The 23567-nt window shown below is 42.6% G+C and overlaps 1 protein-coding gene across 1 annotated transcript in view; it reads left to right on the top strand.

Moving 5' to 3' along the window:
* The first annotated feature begins 1389 nt into the window (after positions 1–1389).
* The window catches only part of LOC120024481 (serine/threonine-protein kinase PAK 5-like), a 62231-nt gene continuing 40053 nt past the window's right edge, over positions 1390–23567 (top strand). Inside the window, exon 1 of the mRNA XM_038968737.1 lies at positions 1390–1593. Coding sequence (XP_038824665.1) covers positions 1390–1593 — 204 coding nt within the window. The remainder of the gene's footprint in view (positions 1594–23567) is intronic.

Genomic DNA, 23567 nt, shown 5'->3' with positions numbered 1-23567 from the left:
CGGTGATACGGACAGACAGGGAAAACGTTTGTTTCCACTAGAAGACAATGTTCCTACAGGGGAGAGAGACAGGAAGACAGGGATACAATACGCTCCTTTCAGACCAAACCAACAGAGCGATGACGACATGGTGGATGACGACATGGTGGATCTATCTATCTGTCCATGTGTGTGCGTGCGTGTGTACGTATGTGCGTGGAGAACTATCCTCTTCCACAAACACAAGGATGACGTGGATTTGGAGAAATAAGTGATTTTCCATCAAAGTGCCAGTGAATCATAAGTAGTGTTAAACGGTTAAAATCTCTTGCTCCATTTCCGCTCCATCCACGAAGCCCATCAACATGAATAGTATTATGAAACAAGCTTTGGGAAAGCCAGTCTTCATCTCGCAGCTGAATCACGATGACAAGTTTTCAACACCATAGTGGTTTGAATAAACAGCAGACCATCAGCAAATGACATGCCAACTAATCTTTTCTTAATTGGTATGTGAAGTGTGTGTGTGTGCATGTGTGCCCTCATACAGTGTGCTCTCGTACAGTGTTGTGTGTGTGTGTGTGTGTGTGTGTGTGTGTGTGTGTGTGTGTGTGTGTGTGTGTGTGTGTGTGTGTGTGTGTGTGTGTGTGTGTGTGTGTGTGTGTGTGTGTGTGTGTGTGTGCATGTGTGCCCTCATACAGTGTGTGTGTGCTCTCGTACAGTGTGTGTGTGTGTGTGTGTGTGTGTGTGTGTGTGTGTGTGTGTGTGTGTGTGTGTGTGTGTGTGTGTGTGTGTGTGTGTGTGTGTGTGTGCGCGCCCTCATACAGTGTGGGTGTGGATAATGGAGGGCATTTTATTGTACTGCATAAACTAGGCTATAACATTGATTCTCTCTCCCACATGCACTTAACCTGTTTCTACAGCTAGTTACCCCACTGCATAATGCATAAAGGAGCATAAAGTACAGGTCAATGATGCTATAAGTGTTGAAATGGGAGATATCTTGACTAGCCTGTGTCCTAATAACTGTGTGTGTGTGTGTGTGTGTGTGTGTGTGTGTGTGTGTGTGTGTGTGTGTGTGTGTGTGTGTGTGTGTGTGTGTGTGTGCGTGTCAATCACAATCAACCAAATGATGGAATTTCTCGTGGAATGATGCTGTCGAATCAAGACACTTGTAGAATCTATGCCAAGGCGTATTGAAGCTATTCGGGTGGCTCATGGTGGCAATACGCCCTATTAAGAAACTTTACTGTATGCTGGTGTTTTCTTTATTTTGGCAGTTACCTGTATATACATATACACACATGTATGTATTAGTGTGTTTGGACCGCTATGTCTGTTTATTGGGATTCCCAAGATTTTTCTAAAATCTCTTGCTTTTTTCCCCCAGGTTTGTCCGGGTTTTCCAGCATGTTTGGGAAAAAGAAGAAGAGGCTAGAGATTTCGGCTCCGTCTAACTTCGAGCACCGGGTCCACACTGGTTTCGACGAGCGGGAGCAGAAGTTCACAGGTCTGCCCCAGCAATGGCAGAGTCTCCTGGCAGACACAGCCAACAGACCCAAGCCCATGGTAGACCCCTCCTATATCACACCCATACAGCTGGCTCCTATGAAGGTAGAGTACCGGTGGACAAATGGTGCTACTCAGTCTGTCTGTATTCTCAGATCCCTTTCTTTCTGTCTTTCTTTTTTTCTTTCTCTGGGATTCTCTCTCTACATCTCCATTTTATTCTCTGTCTGTCTGTGTCTGTGTCTGTGTGTGTGTGTGTGTGTGTGTGTGTGTGTGTGTGTGTGTGTGTGTGTGTGTGTGTGTGTGTGTGTGTGTGTGTGTGTGTGTGTGTGTGTGTGTGTCTCTACTGTACCTATCTATACACACCCAGTGTCTTTGAGCACCAGTCTGGCTCCTTTCACCTGTTATGAGCTGTTATGTTGTCTTTATATGGAGGGAAGATGGGCAATTCTTCAACGACATGAGTACACACTTCCTCAAGACTCTAAGAAGCCATAGACCTTGTAAGGAGAAGTAGAACTTCTGATAGTACCTGAGCTATCCAGGAATACTAATCTATTAACGGATTGACTGTTACATCCTTCGTCTTTCCATTATTGATCCTGGGAGTGTCTATTACTTCCAGTCACTTACATACACTTACAACACTTAAGGTGACGATTGGATGGTCCTGAAAGACAAAGTTATCTTTGGCCAAGATTGTTGCCAAACGTGAAGATATCAAAAGCGCTGCCATCCCAGCTAACAACAAACGTTCCCACAACTTTAGAGAACTTAGTCTCATTAGGTCATTAACTAACTTGTTTCATAGGAATGTTCCCGTGCTGTGCAAGGAATGTTTGCAAGAGACCATTCCCTTTATGTCAAATAAAACGTACCCAGAACGTGGTTATTATGTTCTAGACACGTTTAACGAGAACGTTGCAAGAACGTTTGTGTCCAGTTTTCTGTGGGTTAGGAGAATATTCCATCAACATCCCACCAAACATACACAGAACATGGTTGTCATGTTCTCGGAACATAAGCTATTCCTGTTCTAGACATGTAAAAGTTAAACATTCACGTATCCAGCTTTCTGTGGATTAGGAGAATATTCCATCAATGTCCCACCAAACACGGTTGCCATGTTCCCAGAATATAAATTATTAGGAGAATATTTCATCAATTGATAACATCTCATTACTGAGCCAATCAAGGCCCTGATTTACCCATTCATAGCACTTTGTCTGTCAAAGATACTCACACACAGTGCCTTGAACATACAGTACATGTTCATTTATACAGTAGTTATTATTCAACATGTCCTCACCTGGGATTTGAACTTACAACCTCTTGGTCCACGTTGCTCCTATCTTCCTGCTATGCCACCATGGCCATGTCATGTATCAGTTAATCTGACTATTCTCGCTTTTTTTAACTTATTGAAGGGCTTTCTGTCTAGTTGTCTAATGTTGGAGGGACATATTCACCTACTTTAATGATACCCCTGAATCACTATGATCAATGCCATCTTTGATTGAGTGTACTTTTAACAGAGTTGAGATTCACTTCAAAGTGCATTCACCCTATTGCTTACGCCTATCAAGTTGTTTAAGATCTTCACAAATGCCTATGGAGGAGGGGTTAGGGTTTCATCTTGACAAGGCCTAACTGTACTTGCCCAATAATTACATGGTGCAGTGATATTCCTTATAGGGATAGTGGTTAGGGCATTTTTCATTGGTGCTGTTGGCCTGGGTTCGAGACCCTCTACCGGAGTCCCCCTACTCTCACGTTCTTAGCAAAACACGTTAATGTCATTATTGCCCTTTTGAAATGCATTTATCAACCATTCCAATTGTTTATATGGATATTTCATTAGAGCACTTGGAAATATCATCTTTGCATCTTTCTTTATTATCATAATGGTTTATAGATTTCTCCTCTTTCACGCATCTCTGGAACTGGCTACCAGCTTTGTGCCTTTGTGCACGACCTCCAGATGCTTCTTCAGGTTTGATGTGGTGTTTCTGGACAAAGAGATCAATGCTGCCTTTGCAGAGTTGTTCATTTGACTAAAATGTTGTTCTCTTTCTCCTCGGGATAACTCAAAATAATGGGAGCGTTTCCACGAGGAACAGATTAAGCGGGTTGACAACCCAGCTGCCGTCTTTCTTCTGTTTTAAACTTTACGATAGGCTATTGGAAACGGGTAAACCTATAGAATGAATTCCATTAGCATGAGGACAAGGCTTTAAGAAATATATTTAACATGCCAGTAGATATATCCTTCTGAAAGTAATATACAGGTTACTTGAAAAAGTAACTAATAATATTACAATATTTGAAGACAGTTACTTGTTATATAACTCTGTTACTCATAAAAGTAACTGTTAGTAATTATTACCCCAACACTGGTCTGAAGTGATCCTGTTGGAATTTGTCTATTTTTACACATTAAAACTTTGAGATGGAACTCTATGTTCTGTACTGTTTTGGTATAACTGGCGTCATCATTGCTTAAATGGCAAACGTGAGAATGTACACGAGAAAGTACAGACACGCTACTGTAAATATACACATTGATGACATTCTGAGAATATGATAACCATGTTCTGGGTACACAGATTGTTTCTATCAGAAGCAACACTACCACCTGGGCCATGTACCGGCTACAAGTCAGGACCATTCCAGATAGAAAGGCAATGACGAGAGCTGATGTGATTCCTTATCAAGGGACACATTGTTCTACATGGTATACATGGTGTGGATTTCAAGAAGACAGAGAGCATTCTCTTTGAGGTGCTTAGCTTTCAATGCAAAAACACATTTGAATTAGATCGGTGTTGTAACTGTTGCCAAATAATGACATTAACATACTGTATGTTGCAAAGGAAGTAGGAGTAGGGTGAATCTCCTAAGCGGGTCTCAAACCCAGGCCACCAGGACCAATGACAAACACCCTAACCACTCTCCCAATAACGTATACAGTATCTTTAGGGCTTGTGTTTATTGGACCAGTATAGTTAGGCCCTGTCCAGATGAACTCCTAACCCCCCCACCCTAGGCATTTATGTAGATCTGAAACAACTTGATAGGTATAAGCAATAGGGTGAGTGCACTTTGAAGTGAACCTCAGCTCTGTTAAAAGTACACTAGTCACTTTTATTGATCATAGTGATTCAGGAGCATCCTTAAAACAGGTTAATATGCCCCACTGACATTAGACAACTACACAGAAAGTCCTTAAATTGTCGAAATAAGCAAATCAGATCAACGGTGACAGAATAGTCAAATAAAGTGAGAACTGATAGAGACATGGTGGCGTGGCAGGAATATCTGAATGCTGGGAACCAAGAGGTCGCGAGAACATGGCAACCATGTTCTGTGTATGTTTGATGTGACGTTGTTGGAATATTCTCCCAAACCTCCGAAAACTGGACATGGGAATGTTCTTGCAACGTCCCATGAAAAGTGTCTTGAACGTTAATGCGGTATATTCTGAGAACAGGGTAACCACGTTCTAGATAAGTTCTACTTGACATTGAGGGGAATATTCTCCTAACTTTAACACGAAACATGCAAAAAAGGTTCTCAGAAGGTTTTTGCTAACGTGGCTAGAATGTTCCCCTAACTAATGGAAAACTGGAAACAAACATTAGGGGAACATTACGGGTAACAAAAACGTTCTCTCTCCCTCGAATTGTCAGCTGGGGTAACTAGTAATGGTTCAGCGAAATGCAATATCCCATCATTCTGCTTGACAAAACAATACAATCTCTTTGCAGATGACACTGTGAGATGAATTGCCCATGTTTCCTCCACCTCTGTGACTGTGTTCCTCCTTGTCCCTGCCTCTTCTGAGTGTCTCCCAATGCTGTGTTGTTGTTCAATGATTATTTATATTGTCGTTTTTTTTCCGATAGGGGCAGATACAATTAATAACATAGACGCGTTGAATCTTCAACAGTCAGATGCATTCCACCATCGCGCTATAGCCTATGCGTGTTTATGTCGAAGCAGCCCTTGAAGTTGTAGTGCTTGTTTAAAATACTCTACTCCTTTAGGAAGCATCAGAGTGGCTTCTGAGGGGATTCTATCCATTATGCCCAGGCTGTTAGCTGTCGTTGTACCTAGGGGTCCCAGCCAGTGGTAGTGTCAGTCCTACTCCCTGTCTGTGGTGTCCCCTTCATACTGCATGTGTGGCTCTCGACCCTCACACCCTGTGTCCTCTGTGTCACCACACCTGCTTTTATTTACTGTTATTACACGCTGTGCAATGAACTGACACAAGCCAACGACGCACACGACACGGACAGACCACTTTATCGTTTCAGCAACTGTTTTGATATTTAACAATCAAACTGAATAGCTGCCACTGCTCAAATGGAAAAACAAATGAATCGTTCGTGATTGTCAACAACAGTGCAAATAATCCTTAAAGAGAAGCACTTAGTTAGATGTCACATCAGACTTACAGTGATGGTGAGCTGGCACGTCACAAACAGAGACATTCAAGGACGTTTCATCGAAATATTCTTACAGCAGTAGACCATCATCTTAGATAAAGAAAAAAAGCAGCAACTTTCTTAGTTAGCTGTACTAGTTCTCAATTGACCAGTATTGAAATGCTCCCTATTTAACAGTGGTCTACTGCGCAACGCTAGCTACATTTGTAGCGGTGGCTTGTTTAAAGCAATGGGACATAGGTTATTATCTTCAGCGTTAGCCGCTAAGCTAGGCTAGTTTATGAGGAGCCACGGGGCATTCGGGAGAATAGGAACAAGAGGACATGACATCACAGGATATGACATCAGATATATAGTTAAATACTTCCTGTCTAACCTCTAACCTCAATTGACTTTCTACCACTAGCTTAATAAAGGTTTTTAGACAGCGGCAGCAAGTACACAAAAACGTTTCTTGTGAAACTTGATCTTTCTAGAACAGCACTGTTGCCATTGGAGATATCTCTGAAGAGGGGGAAACAAGACTTTAATTATCTTACTCTCTTCACAGATATCTCCCAAGAAAATCCGGTCGGCCGAAACACCCTTGCGAAAAGTATGACTTCTACCACCCTTCAATTCCCTTTTCTGTTCTTCTCTTTTCTCTTCCTTTTTCGGTCACACACTATCACAACCACAAACCTCTGTTTCCTTTTACTACATCTTTCCGGCACTACCTGGCCACATGCATTCAGTCGGAGGTAGTGTGTTAAGGTTGTGGTAGGGGAGGGGCATAGTACATATTACATATTTTTGCTAGTTCTTATTTTCAATCATACGCATGACCCCGAAAAGTCACTATTCTGTAACCATAGCAGAATGTTGTTTTATTTTTTATTTGTATATAGTATTTATTTCCGAGTGCTAGCATTGATGTGCTGATATGGATGTGAAGTGCGTGCTACCATGGCCTGCTATACAGAGCTGACATGGGTTCAAATACTATTTGAAATTATTTTTTAATACTGCAACGGTGCTTGATTGAGCTTGACTGTTGCCATGAAACCAATAGAAAAGCCTAGAAAGTGTAAACCCCACCCACCTAGCCTTCCAAGCAGGCTAAAGCAAGTGGTAAAAGTATTTGAAAGATTTCAAATAGTATTTGAACCCAGGTTTGATACAGAACCGGAAGGGAAACAGGTCATAAGGGTTTTGCATGTTTTTCAGAACCCTCTCTGTCCTTCCCCAGAACCTTCCCTGCTCAGCCAACAACTAACTAACTAACCGACTGGCCTGAGCCAGTCCCATTACTCAGCTCCAGCTCGCATACACACAAACCCGCACACACACACACTTCAGCTCCTCTCATCTGGTAACTCATCAATGTTTCTCTCCACATAAATGAATGACATATGATGTGCAGTCTCTGGGTCGTGAAGGGACGATACGGAATGATTATATTTTCCTATTTGAAGATGAACAGTAGGCTCTCTTCATGTTTTATGAATGGCTTATAAATAGTTCATAAGTGGTATATAAATGATTGATTCCGTGATTTGCATCGTGTTTCTCTGTTTTTGAGAGCAAAGGCGAAGGTATCAGCGATTGTAGCGAACCAAACAACAATATTGTTGCTTTCCCTTTCTCTTTCCTCCTCTCCTCCCTCCTCTTTCTCATCTCTCCTGTCTTTGTTGGTCTCATTAGAGGCATGTGCATCCATATATGTGTGTGTTTGTGTGCCTGTGTGCGTGTGTGTGTGTGTGTGTGTGTGTGTGTGTGTGTGTGTGTGTGTGTGTGTGTGTGTGTGTGTGTGTGTGTGTGTGTGTGTGTGTGTGTGTGTGTGTGTGCGCGCGAGTGTGTGCGCGAGTGTGTGTGTGTGTGCGCGAGTGTGTGTGTGTGCGCGAGTGTGTGTGTGTGCGCGAGTGTGTGTGTGTGTGTGTGTGTGTGTGTGTGTGTGTGTGTGTGTGTGTGTGTGTGTGTGTGTGCGCCCGAGTGTGTGCACGAGTGTGTGTATGGCTGAGTCACAGGGTGGGTTGTGCTATATTTATCTCTCTGTGTTGGTCTGATGTCCCTCTCTCTTTGTTGTAATGACACATGAGTGATGCTACTCTACCTCTGGCTGGCAGGCCCCCCCAGCACTGTGTCGAGATGTATGTGTGTGTGTATGTGTGTGTGTGTGTATGTGTGTATGTGTGTGTATCTGTGTGTGTGTTCCTTTGCCTGGCAGTCTCCTAGCATTTTCATTGGGTACTGTAAAGGGGACAGAGGAAAAGGTCAGTGTGACGTGTGTGTGTTTTGGTAGGGTTAGGAAGGTTGGTGCGGTCATTGTTGCTCAAATAACTCCCAACATCGCCCTCTGGCTGGCACTCATAGTTTATTCATTTTCTCCCCTTCAATCTCCCCCTTCCCTTTTTTCCCTTCATTCTCTCCTCTCCTTTCTACCCTACTTCCCTTCTTCCCATCTGTTCTCCCCTACCCCCTCTCCTCCGCTCTGCCCCCCCCCCCCCCCCCCCCCCCCCCCTCCCCACTTTCTCTCCTTCAGAAGGTTTGGGTCTGTATGCACTCTCTCCTCTCTCCCAGATGGAAGTGCTCCATATCACTACCTTTATTCTTTATTCTTACCCCTCTTCTCATCTGACCCCCATCCCCCAGAAGTAGGCGAACGCAAAGCGCTAACAGCATTTCCATGTCTAAAACATCTCTGTGGCCCTGAGGGAGAGAGTGAGCTACAGTAGCTGCCTTTGGGTTAGAGAGATAGAGCTAGCCATTGGATTACCGATGGTGGTGAGATGTTTTTTTATTCTTGAGCCCACCACCAATCCCCTTCTTCAGAGGAATACTTTATTACCATGCTTCGTAATATTAAGGTCAGTCGGGGTTTTTTGTTGTATTATAAATATTATTGGATATGTTCTTTTCCCTCTTCTCTTTTCAAAAAGCTACCCAATGTTTGCCTATCGTCAATTTCTCCCGTTTGACAGCATTGTATACTCTGGCAGTGAGAGGGTTAATGTCGGTGTGAGGTTCATGCAGCACGTTAGCTTGACACCCTCATGGTGCCAGATCCTGTGAAGTACTGGCGATAATTGACCCTGAAGGGTAGTAACACAGGGACAGTGTGTGTGTTTATGGAGATGAGGTGGGGGTGGGTGTGGGGGGGTTCTATATCCTCAGCTGTGTCCCTGGTTTACAGTAAGACAGTGAGAAACTGTAAATGTTACTGGGGGAGATAGACTGGGACGGGACAAGGTCAGTGTGACTATACACTGGCTGATGGTAGCATTCTGAGATTTACAACTGGGCTGAGATAGAGAGACTAGCATGGTATAGACTTAAAGTAGATCAGTCACAAGGACTATGCTATAGACTTAGCAAGAGTAGAGCAGTAGGTCAGTGTGTGTGTGAGAGACTGGTACACTGAAAACAATATGGTCCAGTGAAGGCATATAGCCCATTGAGAAGTGTGTGCACAATAATACTACTGTGAGAGATTGGGGTGTGTGTGTGTTGGGTTGGCTACTGGAAATGTCAGTGGCTCAGTGACAGGGTCATTGACAACAGGACGTCACTGCACCGTGCCAATCCCCTGGCATGTGACGGGGGAAACAGATCTGGATAGTGTGTGTGCGTGTGTGCGTGTGTGTGTGTGCGTGTGTGTGTGCATGCTGGCATGTGAGAGTGTAGGGCGTGCTGGGTTCCAGGAGTTGCAGCTGGGCAGAGTGAGTTATGGTGGGGGTGGATGGGGGTGGGTATAAGGAGGGCCTAGAGGCCCAGGCACAGACCACAGATGAGAGGGGAAAGCGTTGGCTGGGCCAGAGGAAAAGACAGGAAGAGAGACAGGGACTACCAGTGTCAATGTGTGAGAGAGAGAGAGCTACAACACTGGAGTCCCACCGAGAAACGATTCGTACACTCTCACAGGTGGAGTATTATGACTGTTCAAGTTGTGTCAACAAGGCTGAGTCGTTGTAACGCTGTTAAAGGTTTAATATGTTATTTATTTCATGGGGGAGTTTCTCTGTCAGCAAACTGAAGTGTCGGGTGCGTGTTGTTATGTTAAGTCGGAGTTTAGGGTCTTCAAACGTGTTGTTTCCCTTGCTGTGAGATGTGTGGGTCACACGATGCAGTGTGTTGATGTGTTCTCTACTGGGGTCAGCTATTTGGAGGGTGGAAGTATTTATGTTCATCCACGGTGTTTTCACGGGCTTATGTGGTGGTTAACTGTCACCTTACGGTGTCTGACTGAAATCGATGAATTAGAAGTGCTGTTTAGGAGAAGTGTGACGTTTGGTGCAAGCATGACAGAGTTATTTTGGTATAGGAGCAGTGTTCAGGTGCTATGATTTCTGCCCTTAAACCGGATGGGACCGGGAGGGAGGGAGGGAGGGAGGGAGGGAGGGAGGGAGGGAGGGAGGGAGGGAGGGAGGGAGGGAGTCAGGTGCCAAAACGACTATTTGAACAGCGAAGTGTAGGATTAAAGAGTTCACACGTTACACAGAGCACCAAGACACTGGAGGTGTTAATGGCACTGGATTCTCTCCAAACCAACTTCCTCCACTGAGAATGGATAGTACTCAGAGTGTTCAGTTGAAAGTACCCCGGACTTCTTATGATCTATCTGTCAATGAACTGCATGACTGTATTACTTTGCTTCAATAATGAATGACTAATGAATAATAGTTTGCCCAGTGTTGGTTGTTGAAAGGTCACTTCTTTTATTATATCCTTTTCCGGTGTCTATTATCTGCATGTCAATTTGATTGTACTCCGGATTCGGTTTATCTTTGTACTTGCGCACGCACGCACGCACGCACGCACACACACACACACACACACACACACACACACACACACACACACACACACACACACTCCTAGACAGAGAGAGCATCTGTATTTCTTGGCAGTCATAGAGGCTGAAGTGGATGGCATTGATTTAAGCCTCTCTTTATCTTTCTTTAGCTCCATCCTCTCCTCCACCTCCTCATTCTCTCGCTCTGTGTTCGTCTCTCATTCCTGTCATTCACAGACACAGTCTCTAAATCTCAGAGCCGTCGGAGTCACGGTCAGAGAGAGATTTGACACACTCACACACACACACTCTGTGTCTAAATCAAATCAAATCAAATCAAATGTATTTATATAGCCCTTCTTACATCAGCCGATATCTCAAAGTGCTGTACAGAAACCCAGCCTAAAACCCCAAACAGCAAGCAATGCAGGTGTAGAAGCACGTCTACATCGGAGGTGGATCATTCTTCGGTCTCATTGTGACTGTGCATTCAGTTGACCTAATCAGCGGTGGGGGATTCATTGTATGGGTCTACTGCACCCCCTGGTGGTTAGTTTTAGCCTGTCCCTGTGACTCCCCTGTTACACCGTAGAAAATACATTGAGGAACTACTGTATCTACCCATATGCTCACTGGCCCTAGTTAGGAGGACACCATGTGGCACAGCAAGGTATTGTGAAAGTCAAAGTGATATGGTATCCATAGCTTTCTACTGTCAGTAGCCTGAACACCAATGAGACAAGGAGAGGAAGATAGGCAAGACAATGAGACAGAGCTGAAGCTTTCTGAAATCACAAATTGACTATGTGGGTCTATTGCACTGTACTGTATTCACCTTCCATTCCTCCCTCCCATAACTTATCTTGACACATAGACATATAGATTTCAATATGCACCAATGTATATTCAACTAAACCCTACTCAGGTATAACTCATGTCTGGTTCAATTGGTTTTGATATATTCTCCTATATCGCCTAGTGACTGACCTTGGGAGACTGAAGGTATGTGTGCGTGTGTGTGTGTGTGTGCGTGCGTGCGTGCGTGCGTGTGTGCGTGCGTGTGTGTGTGTGTGTGTGTGTGTGTGCGTGTGTGTGTGAAAGACAGAGAGAGAGTTAAAGGAAGAACAAGTGAAGTTAACTTTCTGACAGGACTTGGACTTAGATTAATGACTGTCCGTGTGTAATTAAGGCATGGTGAGTGGTCTATCTGGCCGTGTGAGTGTGCACGCGTACTTGCATGTGTGTGTTTGTTCGTCCGTGCGTGCGTGTGTGTGTGAAATGAAACCAGAGTGAGCTCCTGTCTCTCTCAAAGCGGTGAGAAGAAGATAACACTGGGATGCGCCTACTAGAGAGCCCTAATTGATCTCCTCGTCTCTGTGTGTAGGCCAGTGGATCAGGAAGTTTGTGACAGTGATTAACTCATTGAAAAACTCCTGGAGAACCTCCTCGAGACAGAGAGATTTGGGATTTTATTTAAGACATTACTATTGATTCATTGTGGGGGGCCTCCTCCATCCACGGCTGTTCATAGCCAAACATCAGTGTTTGCCTGCAAACAATTCTTGGTTTAAAGGTCTGTATTATGCACTTAAGGGATACAGCCATATGCTTGTCTTTGATGTGATCTGTAAATCCCACTAGCCTCTATGTGGTGAGTATCTAATATAGGCCTAGCATGACTCATGGGTCCTGGGGCTGGTAGTAGAGCATTTCCCCAGAGAGGTCAGGGGGAACGGGTCAGAGTGGTTTCAGCTGTGGCCTGGATCACATCACATCAGAGGAACACAGTAAACACACACACACAGCACCGCTAGGCCTGGGGTCTTTTCTGGGCTGCCCTAGTCTCCCGGGAGGAGATGACACATCCTACATCTAACAAACAGAAATACAATTCTAAAAAGGCAGCCATTTTGAAAAAGAGAAATGGTATGTGTTTGTTTGTTGTTGCGTCGTTACAATAGTCACAAGAGTCACAAGAGTTGGCTAAAGCACAGATTAGTCCAGGCTAATATCTCTGCTCTCGGGCCAGGGGTTTCATTTATAAACGTTGCGTAAATTTCACACGAAATATCTGCGTGCGCCATTTCTGAAAAGAATAAGTAATATATTGAATATTGTGATGTATAAACGTGGTGTTTATAAACGCCATTCATACGCATGTTTCTAGCAACGCGTATGCCCTGCCCACCTGAGATGTGTTTTTTTCGGCCTTCTATTTCCTGTGTTCGAGGGGCGCAAAATCCAATTGTCACTTAAGTCGTGCCGTATTGATTGCTTTCATTTTACTTCTGCGACTCTTTCATACTCTTCATACGCTGATGTTTTTTCCCCGCTGACGCTACTACCGCGGAAATGTCTGTAATGACCTGTCAAATACACCCCGGTAATGGCTGAAATGGGCTCAATGGAATACATTGTCCTACCGTTGGATCTATAACAGCGCTAAAGCTTCGTCGGGGATTTAACGTTTCAACACTTACATTACAAGAACGAGAAGAAAGAGGACTTTATTTTGATGGGTGTTCATTTTTAGTGGGTTTAAAAAAAATAATAATAATTGAATAGTATACGATAAACAGTAGCAGCCGCATATATGACGATTGTATATGAGTGGGTATGTATGTGTAGAGTCATTATAAATGTATGTGCATATTATGTGTGTGTGAGCAAATGATAGCGTGAGTATTTGTGTGTGTGTTAGAGTGTCAGTGTGTGTGAGTGTGGAGAACCTTGTGAGTGTGCATAGAGAAAGTGCAAAAATACAAATAAAATAAAATACAAGGGTCAACTCAGATAGTCCGGGTAGCCATTTTTTTTAGCTATTTAGCAGTCTTATGGCTTGGGGATAGAAGCTGTTCAGGAGCCTGTTGGTGTCAGACTTGATGCACCGGTACTGCTTGCCATGCGGAAGCAGAGGGGACAGTCTATGGCTTGGGTGGCTGGAGTCTTTGTAACGATTTTTGGGCTTGCCTTTCACACCGCCTGATATAGAGGTCCTGGATGGCAGGGAGCTAGGCCCCAGTGATGTATTGGGCTGTCCGCACCACCCTCTGTGCCGCCATATGATCAAGGGCTGTGCTATTGCCATACCAAGCAGTGATGCAGCCAGTCAAGATGCTCTCAATGGTACAGCTGTATAACTTTTTGAGTATTTGAGGGCCCATGCCAAACTTTTTCAACCTCCTGAGAGGGAAGAGGTGCTGTCGCGCCTTCTTCGTTTCGTAATGAAGCCGGTGACGGAGGTGGTTAGCTCGTTGATGTTATTGGTGGAGTCTTTGAAACATATTCCAATCAACGCTAGCAAAGCAGTCCTGGTGCATAATCTCCGATTCTGGTGACCATTTCTCAACGGAGCGAGTCACGGGTACTTCCTGTTTGAGCTTCTGCTTTTAAACAGGAGACAGGAGTATGGAGTAATGATCTGATTTGCCAAATGTAAGACGAGGGTGGGCCTTCTATGCTTGATTGTGGGTAGAATAACAGTGGTCTCGGACTTTATCGCCCTTAGTGGCGAGGGAGACGTGTTGATGGAAGTTGGGAATCACATGTCTTAATGACGAATATTTCAAATCACAGCCTCTGGATGTAAGTTGTCCTGCTTGTTCATAGCTTTGTACAGTTCGCTAAGTGCCAGCTTGTTATTTTTCTTGTCCTGAGGTGGAATGTATACAACAGTCACGATAACAGCTGAAAACTCCCTCAGGAGGTAGAAGGGTCAGCATTTGACCATCAGGCATTCCAAGACGGGTGTACAGTGGGTCGACACTTCCACCGCGCTCGAGTCAGCACACTAGTTGTTGTTTATGAAGAGGCAAACCCCCTCCCCCTTTCGATTTCCCTGACTCCATTGTCCTGTCCGCACGGTGAATGGAGAATCCATCAAGTTGGATAGCCAAGGGAAAGACAGCCAATTCACGGACATAAACCCCTTCTTCCGGACAAGCTAAACACCTTCTTCGCTTGCTTTGAAGAAAACAACACCAAGCCACCAATGTGGGCCGCAGCCGCTTATGAGGACTGTGTGCTCCCAATATCCATGGCTGATGTGAGTAAGACATTCAAGCGTGTTAACCCTTGCAGGGCTGCCGGCCCAGATGGCATCCCAAGCCGCATTCTGCATGTGCAGAATTTTAAGGACATACTGTATTCAATCTCTCCCTATCCCAGTCTGTTGTCATCACTTGATTTTGATATCACATGGATTAGCTTTTCTGCATAATTTATTTACAAAAAGTTTCAGATTTTTGTTACGAGGATGGAAAAAGACTACTCTTGAAATATTTTTGATATTTTCGTCAAAACAGAGATCAGGGTCCAGAGTAACTCCAAGGCCCTTCACAGTTTTATTTGAGATGACTGCACAACCATCTATATTCATTGTCAGATCCAACAGCAGATCTCTTTGTTTCTTGGGACCTAGAATTAGCATCTCCGTTTTGTCCGAGGTTCAATGTAAAACATTTGCCGTCATCCACTTCCTTATGTCTGAAACACAGGCTGCCAGGGTATGCAATTTTGGGGCTTCAACATTTCATCTAAATGTACAACTGTGTGTTGTCTACATAGCAGTGAAAGTTGACATCACCGAATGACATCACCAAGAGGTGGAATATACAGAATATACAGTATAGTGAAAACAATAGTGGTCCTAGAACGGAACCTTGAGGAACACTGAAACTTACCATTGATTTGTCAGAGGACAAACCATCCACAAAGACAAACTGATATCTTTCTGACAGATAAGATCTAAACCAGGCAAGAACTTGTCTGTGTAGACCAATTAGGGGTTCTAATCTCTCTAAAATAATGTGGTGATCGATGGTGTCAAAAGCGGCACTAAGTTCTAGGAGCACGAGGACAGACGCAGAGCCTTGGTCTTATGCCATTAAATAGTCATTTAACACCTTCACGAATGTGGTCTCAGTACTACGATGGGGTCAAAAACTAGACTGGAGCGTTTCGTTTGCATTATTTGTCTTCAGGAAGGCAGTGAGACAAAATTCACAAATTCTACAGCACGATGGCAGAGTCATGTCTTAAGTGTAAAACTAACAATGACTCAATAATTCATACTTTCTGGGAATGCTATAAAGTCCAACAGTTATGGGCAGAGCTAGAAAGTTGACTGTCAGAAGTAGTACAATGTAAACTTACTTTTAATCTGCCTGTCTGCATATTCCAAGACATGGCATATGGGGGTGTAATCTTGAAAGAAAATGTATACTAAAACTTGGAAATCCATCAATCCACTATCATTAACATTTTGAGAATAATGGGAAATTCAATATAGGCCGATTGGCTTTCTTATTTTCCGGGTCAATGTTTGGCTTTTTCAGGAGAGGCTTTATTACTAACACTTTTAGTGAGTTTGGTACACATCCGGAGGATAGGGAGACATTTATTATGTTCAACACAGGAGGGCCAAGCACAGGAAGTAGCTCTTTCAGTAGTTTAGTTGGAATAGGGCCCAGTAGACAGCTGGAAGATTTAGAGGCCATGACTATTTTCATGAATATGTCGAGAGATACAGGATTTAAAAACTTGAGTGTCTCAATTGATCCGAGGTCCTGGCAGTTCTGTGAATACTCAGGACAATAGATTGTTGAAGAAATATGCAGACTCAAAGATGTGTCCAAAATTTGTTTTATAATAATTATGATATTTTCGTCGAAGAAGTTCATGAATTCATCACTGCTGAAATGAAGGCGGTTCTCACTTGGGGAATGCTGCTTTTTAGCTTTGCAACAGTATCAAAAATACATTTTGGATTGTTTTTATTCTCCTCATCCAGGTTGGAAAAGTAGGCTGATTGAGGAGTAGTGAGAGCTTTTCGATATTGCACGGTACTGTCTTTCCAAGCTAGTCGGAACTCCGTTCCAATTTTCTGGGAGCTTGCTTCAGGATTCTGGCATTTTCTGTATACCAGGGAGCTAGTTTCTTGACTTTTTTAAATTTTGTTTTTAGCTGTGCGACTGCATCTAGGGTATTACGCAAGGTTAAGTTTAGATCCTCGGTTAGGTATTTAACTGATTTTTGTCCTCCAATGTCCTTGGGTAGGTGGAGGGAGTCTGGAAGGGCATTTAGGAATCTTTGGGTTGTCCGAGAATTTATAGTACGGCTTTTGATAATCCTAGGTTGGGGTCTAAGCAAATTATTTGTTGCGATTGCAAATGGAATAAGATGGTCCAATAGTCCAGGATTATGAGGAAAAACATTTAGATCCACAATATTCCACTGGACAAAACTAGATCCAGGGTATGATTGTGGCAATGCGTAGGTCCTGAGACATGTTGGACAAAACCCACTGAGTCAATAATGGCTCCAAAAGCCTTTTGAAGTGGGTCTGTGGTCTTCTCCATGTGTATATTGAAGTCACCAAAAATTTGAATATTATATGCCACGAGGTCCGATAGGAATTCAGGGAACTCAGTGAGGAACGCAGTATACGGCCCAGGAAGCCTGTAACAGAAACTTTTAAAAAAGCGATTGACTAGAACCTCAAAAAATGAAAACGGGGTGATTTGTTTTCAGAAATTGACATTTGCGGTCATAAATGTTTTAACAACACCTCCACCTTTATGGGATGCGTGGGGGAAATGGTCACTACTGTAACCAGTTTTTAACGCAGTCAAATCATCAGCCCTTAAGCAATGTTTCAGTCAGGCCAATCACATCAAGTTTATGATCAGTGATTAGTTCACTGACTATGACTGCCTTGGAAGTGATGAGGGATCTAACATTAACTATTCATATTTTGAGATGTAAGGTATTATCACAATCTCCTTAAAAAATGACGTATGGGGGAGGTTTTTATTCCAGTGAGATTGCTAAGGCGAACCACGCCATGTTTAGTTTGGCCTGACCTAGATCGAGGGACAGACATGGTCTTAATGGGGAAAACAGAGCTGACTACACTGACTGTGCTTGGGGCAGACTCCACTAAGCTGGCAGGCTGGCTAACAGCCTGCTGCCTGGCCTGCACCCTATCTCATTGGGGAGCTGGAGGAGTTAGAACCCTGTCTATTTGATAGATAAAATCAGAGCACCCCTCCAGCTAGGATGGAGTCCATCACTCCTCAGGAGGCCAGGCTTGGTCCTGTTTGTGTGTGAGTCCCAGAAAGAGGGCCAATTATCTACAAATTCAATCTTTTGTGAGGGGCAGCAAACAGTTTTCCACCAGCGATTGAGTTGTGCGAGTCTGCTATAGAGCTCATCACTCCCCCTTACTGGGAGGGGGCCAGAGAGAATTACTTGATGTCGACACATCTTTCTGGTTAAGTTACGCGCTGAAGCTATGTTGCGCTTGGTGACCTCTGACTGTTTCATCCCAACATTGTTGGTGCCGACGTGGATAACAGTATCCCTATACTCTCTACACTTGCCAGTTTTAGTTTCAAAAAGCACCATCTTCAGATTAGCCTTCACGTCGTTAGCCCTGCCCCTGGTAAACAATGTATAATCGCTGGATGATTCTTTTTAAGTCTAATATTGCGGGTAATGGAGTCACCAATGACTAGGGATTTCAATTTGTCAGAGCTAATGGTGGCAGTCTTTGGCGGCTCAGACCCCATAACGGGTGGAGGAGAGACCCGAGAATGCTCGGCTGAATGAGCGACACCTGTTGAGCATGCAGACAGCATTTCTTTCCACACTAAAAGTAAAAGGTTCCTGGAGTATCCTTGAGGGGTTCTTCAAATTTAATCTGTGGAGGAACCCCTATAAATTCTAAAATAAAATAAAAACTTTTAATGGATCATCGAAGAACCTTTTGGGGTTAATTTTTTTAAATTACCCCCCCTGTGATTTTCAGCAAACTTAACATGTGTAAATATTTGTATGAACATAACAAAATTCAACAACTGAGATATAAACTGAACAAGTTCCACAGACATGTGACTAGCATAAATGGAATAATGTGTGCCTGAACAAACGGGGGTCAAAATCAAAAGTAACAGTCAGTATCTGGTGTGGCCACCAGCTGCATTAAGTACTGCAGTGCATCTCCTCCTCATGGACTGCACCATATTTGCCAGTTCTTGCTGTGAGATGTTACCCCACTCTTCCACCGAGGCACCTGCAAGTTCCTGGAAATTTCTGGGGGGAATGGCCCTAGCCCTCACCCTCTGATCCAACAGGTCCCAAACATGCTCAATGGGATTGAGATCCGGGCTCTTCGCTGGCCATGGCAGAACACTGACATTCCTGTCTTGCAGGAAATCACGCACAGAACGAGCAGTATGGCTGTTGGCATTGTCATGCTGGAGGGTCATGTCAGGATGAGCCTGCAGGAAGGGTACCACATGAGGGAGGAGGATGTTTTCCCTGTAACACACAGCATTGAGATTTCCTGCAATGACAACAAGCTCAGTGCGATGATGCTGTGGCACACCGCCCCAGACCATGACGGACCTTCCACCTCCAAATCGATCCCGCTCCAGAGTACAGGCCTCGGTGTAACGTTCATTCCTTTAACGATAAACGTGAATCCGACCATCACCGCCGTCAGTGAAGAGCACTTTTTGTCAGTCCTGTCTGGTCCAGCGACGGTGGGTTTGTGCCCATAGGCAACGTTGTTGGCAGTGATGTCTGGTGAGGACCTGCCTTACAACAGGCTTACAATCCCTTAGTCCAGCCTCTCTCAGCCTATTGCGGACAATCTGAGCACTGTTGGAGGGATTGTGCGTTCCTGGTGTAATTCGGGCAGTTTTTGTCCCACAGGTGTGATGTTCGGATGTACCGATACTGTGCAGGTGTTACACGTTGTCTGCCACTGCAAGGATGATCTGCTGTCCGTCCTGTCTCCCTGTAGTGCTGTCTTAGGCGTTTCACAGTGCAGACATTGCAATTTATTGCCCTAGCCACATCTGCAGTCCTCATGCCTCCTTGCAGCATGCCTAAGGCACATACACGCAGATGAGCAGGGACCCTGGGCATCTTTCTTTTGGTGTTTCTCAGAGTCAGTAGAAAGGCCTCTTTTGTGTCCTAAGCTTTCATAACTGTGACCTTAATTGCCTACCGTCTGTAAGCTGTTAGGGTCTTAACAACTGTTCCACAGGTGCATGTTCATTAATTGTTTACGGTTCATTGGACAAGCATGGGAAACAGTGTTTCAACCCTTTACAATGAAGATCTGTGAAGTTATTTGGATTTTTATGAATTATCTTTGAAAGACAAGGTCCTGAAAAAGGGACGTTTCTTTTTTTGCTGAGTTTATATATTTCAACTATGCTGTGATGTTTAAAAAACAATTTCAATATATCTAATCGAATAGAATCCACAGATTGCGAGTTGAAGATAAATACTTTTACTAAGAGTATTAGTATATTAGTAATTGACTGACCCGGTCTCTCCAGATCTCCTAACAGTACTATTTCTAGGGTCCATTTTAGATCAATGCTATGCATTTTCAGCCATTCCTGAACCTGAGACCAGAAACAGGCTACCTGAGGTCAATACCAAAACAAATGGTCTATTGATTCTGTATCCTCACAACAAAATCTGCAGAGCTTCGATGATTTTATGCCCCAAATATTTAACATTTTGTTGGTGGCAAGAATTCTATATAATAATTTTTGCTGATCAGCACGGAGTCTTGAATCTTGTATTGTTTTATATATCAACTCATACACCCTGTACCATGGAATCAGTACATCAAAAATCTCTTCCCAACTATTTTGTAATCTGTATAGCACAGTTTTCAACATCCTGGTTCTCAAATGGAACTGGTGTACTTTCCTATTTATGCTATTTTTATTCCTCTGACAGTTTTGATCCTTTATATTGGGCAGACAGACCAGTTCCCTACCTCCTCCCACTGCCACCTGCCTCCTCCATTTTTGGGGTAATGCTGTAATCAATTGGTTGTACTCTTGGATTGAGCAGACCTTCCCGTACAATTCAGATAACTCCATGAAGGACATAACTCTACCATTCCAATTTACAATATAGTTTTAGAACAAAATACGCTTTTCAAACATTTTTCCCATAAATACAGGTATTTTATCAACCAGCCCATTTGAGTTTTTATGTCTCTATTTTGGTTTGGTCAGGGTGTGATTTGGGTGGGCATTCTATGTTCATTTTCTATGTTATGTATTTCTTTGTGTTTGGCCGGGTGTGGTTCTCAATCAGAGGCAGCTGTCTATCGTTGTCTCTGATTGAGAATCATACTTAGGCAGCTTTTCCCACCTGTGTTTTGTGGGTGGTTGTTTTCTGTTTTGTGTCTGCACCAGACAGTTCTGTTTCGTGTTGTTACATTTTGTTATTTTGTCTCAGTGTTCAGTTAAATAAATAATCATGAACACTTACAACGCTGCGCTTTGGTCCGATCCTTCTTCATCCGACGACCGTTACAGTTTGGCCATAATATTTGTTGTAATATTTGTTCTATCTTTTCAGGGGGATGAATTTGAAATTGTAGCCAGCTCTGGAATGCTTGTTTGAAAAAGAGAGATACTTTGAAAAAAGTATAATTTTCAATTAATTGAAAATGAGACATTTTTAAACAATGGATGAGCTTTTCTTAGTAATCTACTTGAGAACCATTTAGGGTTCAAGTAAAACTTTTGAATAAGGGAAGCTTTTAGAGAGAGGTTTAGTGCTTTTATATTTAGTGATCTCAACCCACCCAATTCATATTCATTATATAGATAGGCACGATTTATTTTGGCTGGTTTAGCGTCCCAAATAAAGCGAAATATTTTTTGCTCATATGATTTGAAAAACAAATCATCAGGAGTAGGCAGCGCCATAAGTAAGTGAGTAAACTGAGATATGACTACGGAGTTAATCAGGGCAATTTTTCCATAAATAGACAGGTATTTACCGCTCCATGGTTGCAGGATCTTGTCTTTTTTAGTTTTCTATTGAAATTCATTGTGGAGAGCTTATTTATATATTTTGTGATATGAATACCAAGTATGTCTACTTCACCATCAGCCCATTTTATAGGTAAACTGCAGGGTAATGTAAAGGTTGTATTTTTGAAAGATCCAATATGTAATATTGTACACTTATCATAATTAGGTTTTAGTCCAGAGAGTACAGAAAAGTTGTCTATATCTTCAATGAGACATTGCAGGGATCTAGCTTCCGGACTTAATATAAAACTTGAGTCATCGGCATACATGGATACCTTTGTTTTTAAGCCTTGGATTTTTATCCTCTAATGTTGTTATTCGATCTGATTTTAACAGCTAGCATTTCGATGGCCATAACGAATAGATATGTTGACAGCAGACACCCTTGTTTATACCTCTTGACAATTCAAAACTCTCTGAGAAGTAGCCGCTATTTATTATTTTACACCTGGGGTTGCTATACATTATTTTTCCCCATTTTATAAGAGAATCACCGAAATTGAAAAAATCCAGGCATTTATAAATAAAATCCAGTCTTATTTTATCAAATGCTTTTTCAAAATCCGCTATAAATACCAGGCCTGGCTTCTTAGATGTTTCATGATGTTCTATTATTTCTAGTAGTTGTCGTATATTATCTCCAATGTATCGTCGATGTAAGAAACCTGTCTGATCAGGATGGACAATACCTGGTAAAACCCTTTTAATTCTGAGTGCTACAGTTTCTACTACCATTTCTATAGGAGTAGTTAGAACAATTTAACAATGGAGCTTTTAGTATATCAAAAAAGGCTTGATATACCTCTACCGGTATGCCATCAAGCCCTGGGGTTTTTCCAGACTGAAAGGATTTAATAGCCTCAAAAAGTTTTTTTTCAAATTATTTGGAAGGAATTCCATACCATAATCTTCATTCAGTGGGAGAGGAGGGGACAGAAAGAGAACATCTGCCTAAAATAATTAGCTTCCTCTTTTAAAATATAATTCGGAGAATCATAGATGACTCCGTCTTCAGTAACGAGTTTCGGCAAATTCTTTTTGTTAGCGTTCCTGTATTGGAGTTCCAGGAAGAATTTTGTGAAATTTTCTCCATATTCCATCCAGTTTGCTGTATTTTTGTAATAGATTACATTAAATTGTTTTTGAATAAGTTCCTCAAGTTCTTTTTGTTTTTCCTCTAACTTATTTTATATATCTGTAGTATCGTTTTTATTGCTATCTACCTGTACTATTAGTTCATGGATTTCCCTTGTTAGTCTTGTCTCTTTAGCCAGAAACTGCTTTTTTGTTATTGATGAATATTGAATTGAATGATCTCTTAAAATACATTTAAAGATATCCCAAAGAGTAAGGGGATTTGCTGAACCTATATTGGAAAAATTATAGTTATAATTTTTTTTGTCTTAGATAAAAAATATGTTGTCCTCCAGTAAACTTTGATAGAATTTCCAATATCCCCGTCCACGTGGGATGGTGATGATAGTTTGTAGAGTGATTACCTTTACGGTCCATTGAAGTACTTAACAACCTGTCTAGGACTGGGGTTCCGCTAGCGGAACCCCCCCTCCACATTCCACTGAAAAGGCAGCGCGCGAAATTCAAAAATATTTTTTAGAAATATTCAACTTTCACACATTAACAAGTCCAACACAGCAAATGAAAGATAAACATCTTGTGAATCCAGCCAACATGTCCGATTTTTTTAATGTTTTACAGCGAAAACACCACGTATATTTATATTAGCTCACCACCAAATCCAAAAAAGCACAGACATTTCTTTCACAGCACAGGTAGCTTATACAAAACCCACAAATAGAGATAGAATTATTTACTAACCTTGGAAAATCTTCATCAGATGAGTCATATAACATCATGATACACAATACATTTATGTTTTGTTCGATAATGTGCATATATATATATTAAAAAAATGTCAGTTTACATTGGCGCGTTATGTGCAGTAATGTTTTGATTCCAAAACATCTGGTGATTTTATAGAAA

The sequence above is a fragment of the Salvelinus namaycush genome, chromosome 29, assembly GCF_016432855.1.
Source record: "Salvelinus namaycush isolate Seneca chromosome 29, SaNama_1.0, whole genome shotgun sequence".
Lineage (NCBI taxonomy): Eukaryota > Metazoa > Chordata > Actinopteri > Salmoniformes > Salmonidae > Salvelinus > Salvelinus namaycush.
Note: the sequence above shows the minus strand (reverse complement) of the source record. Positions and strands in the feature narration are given on the sequence as shown.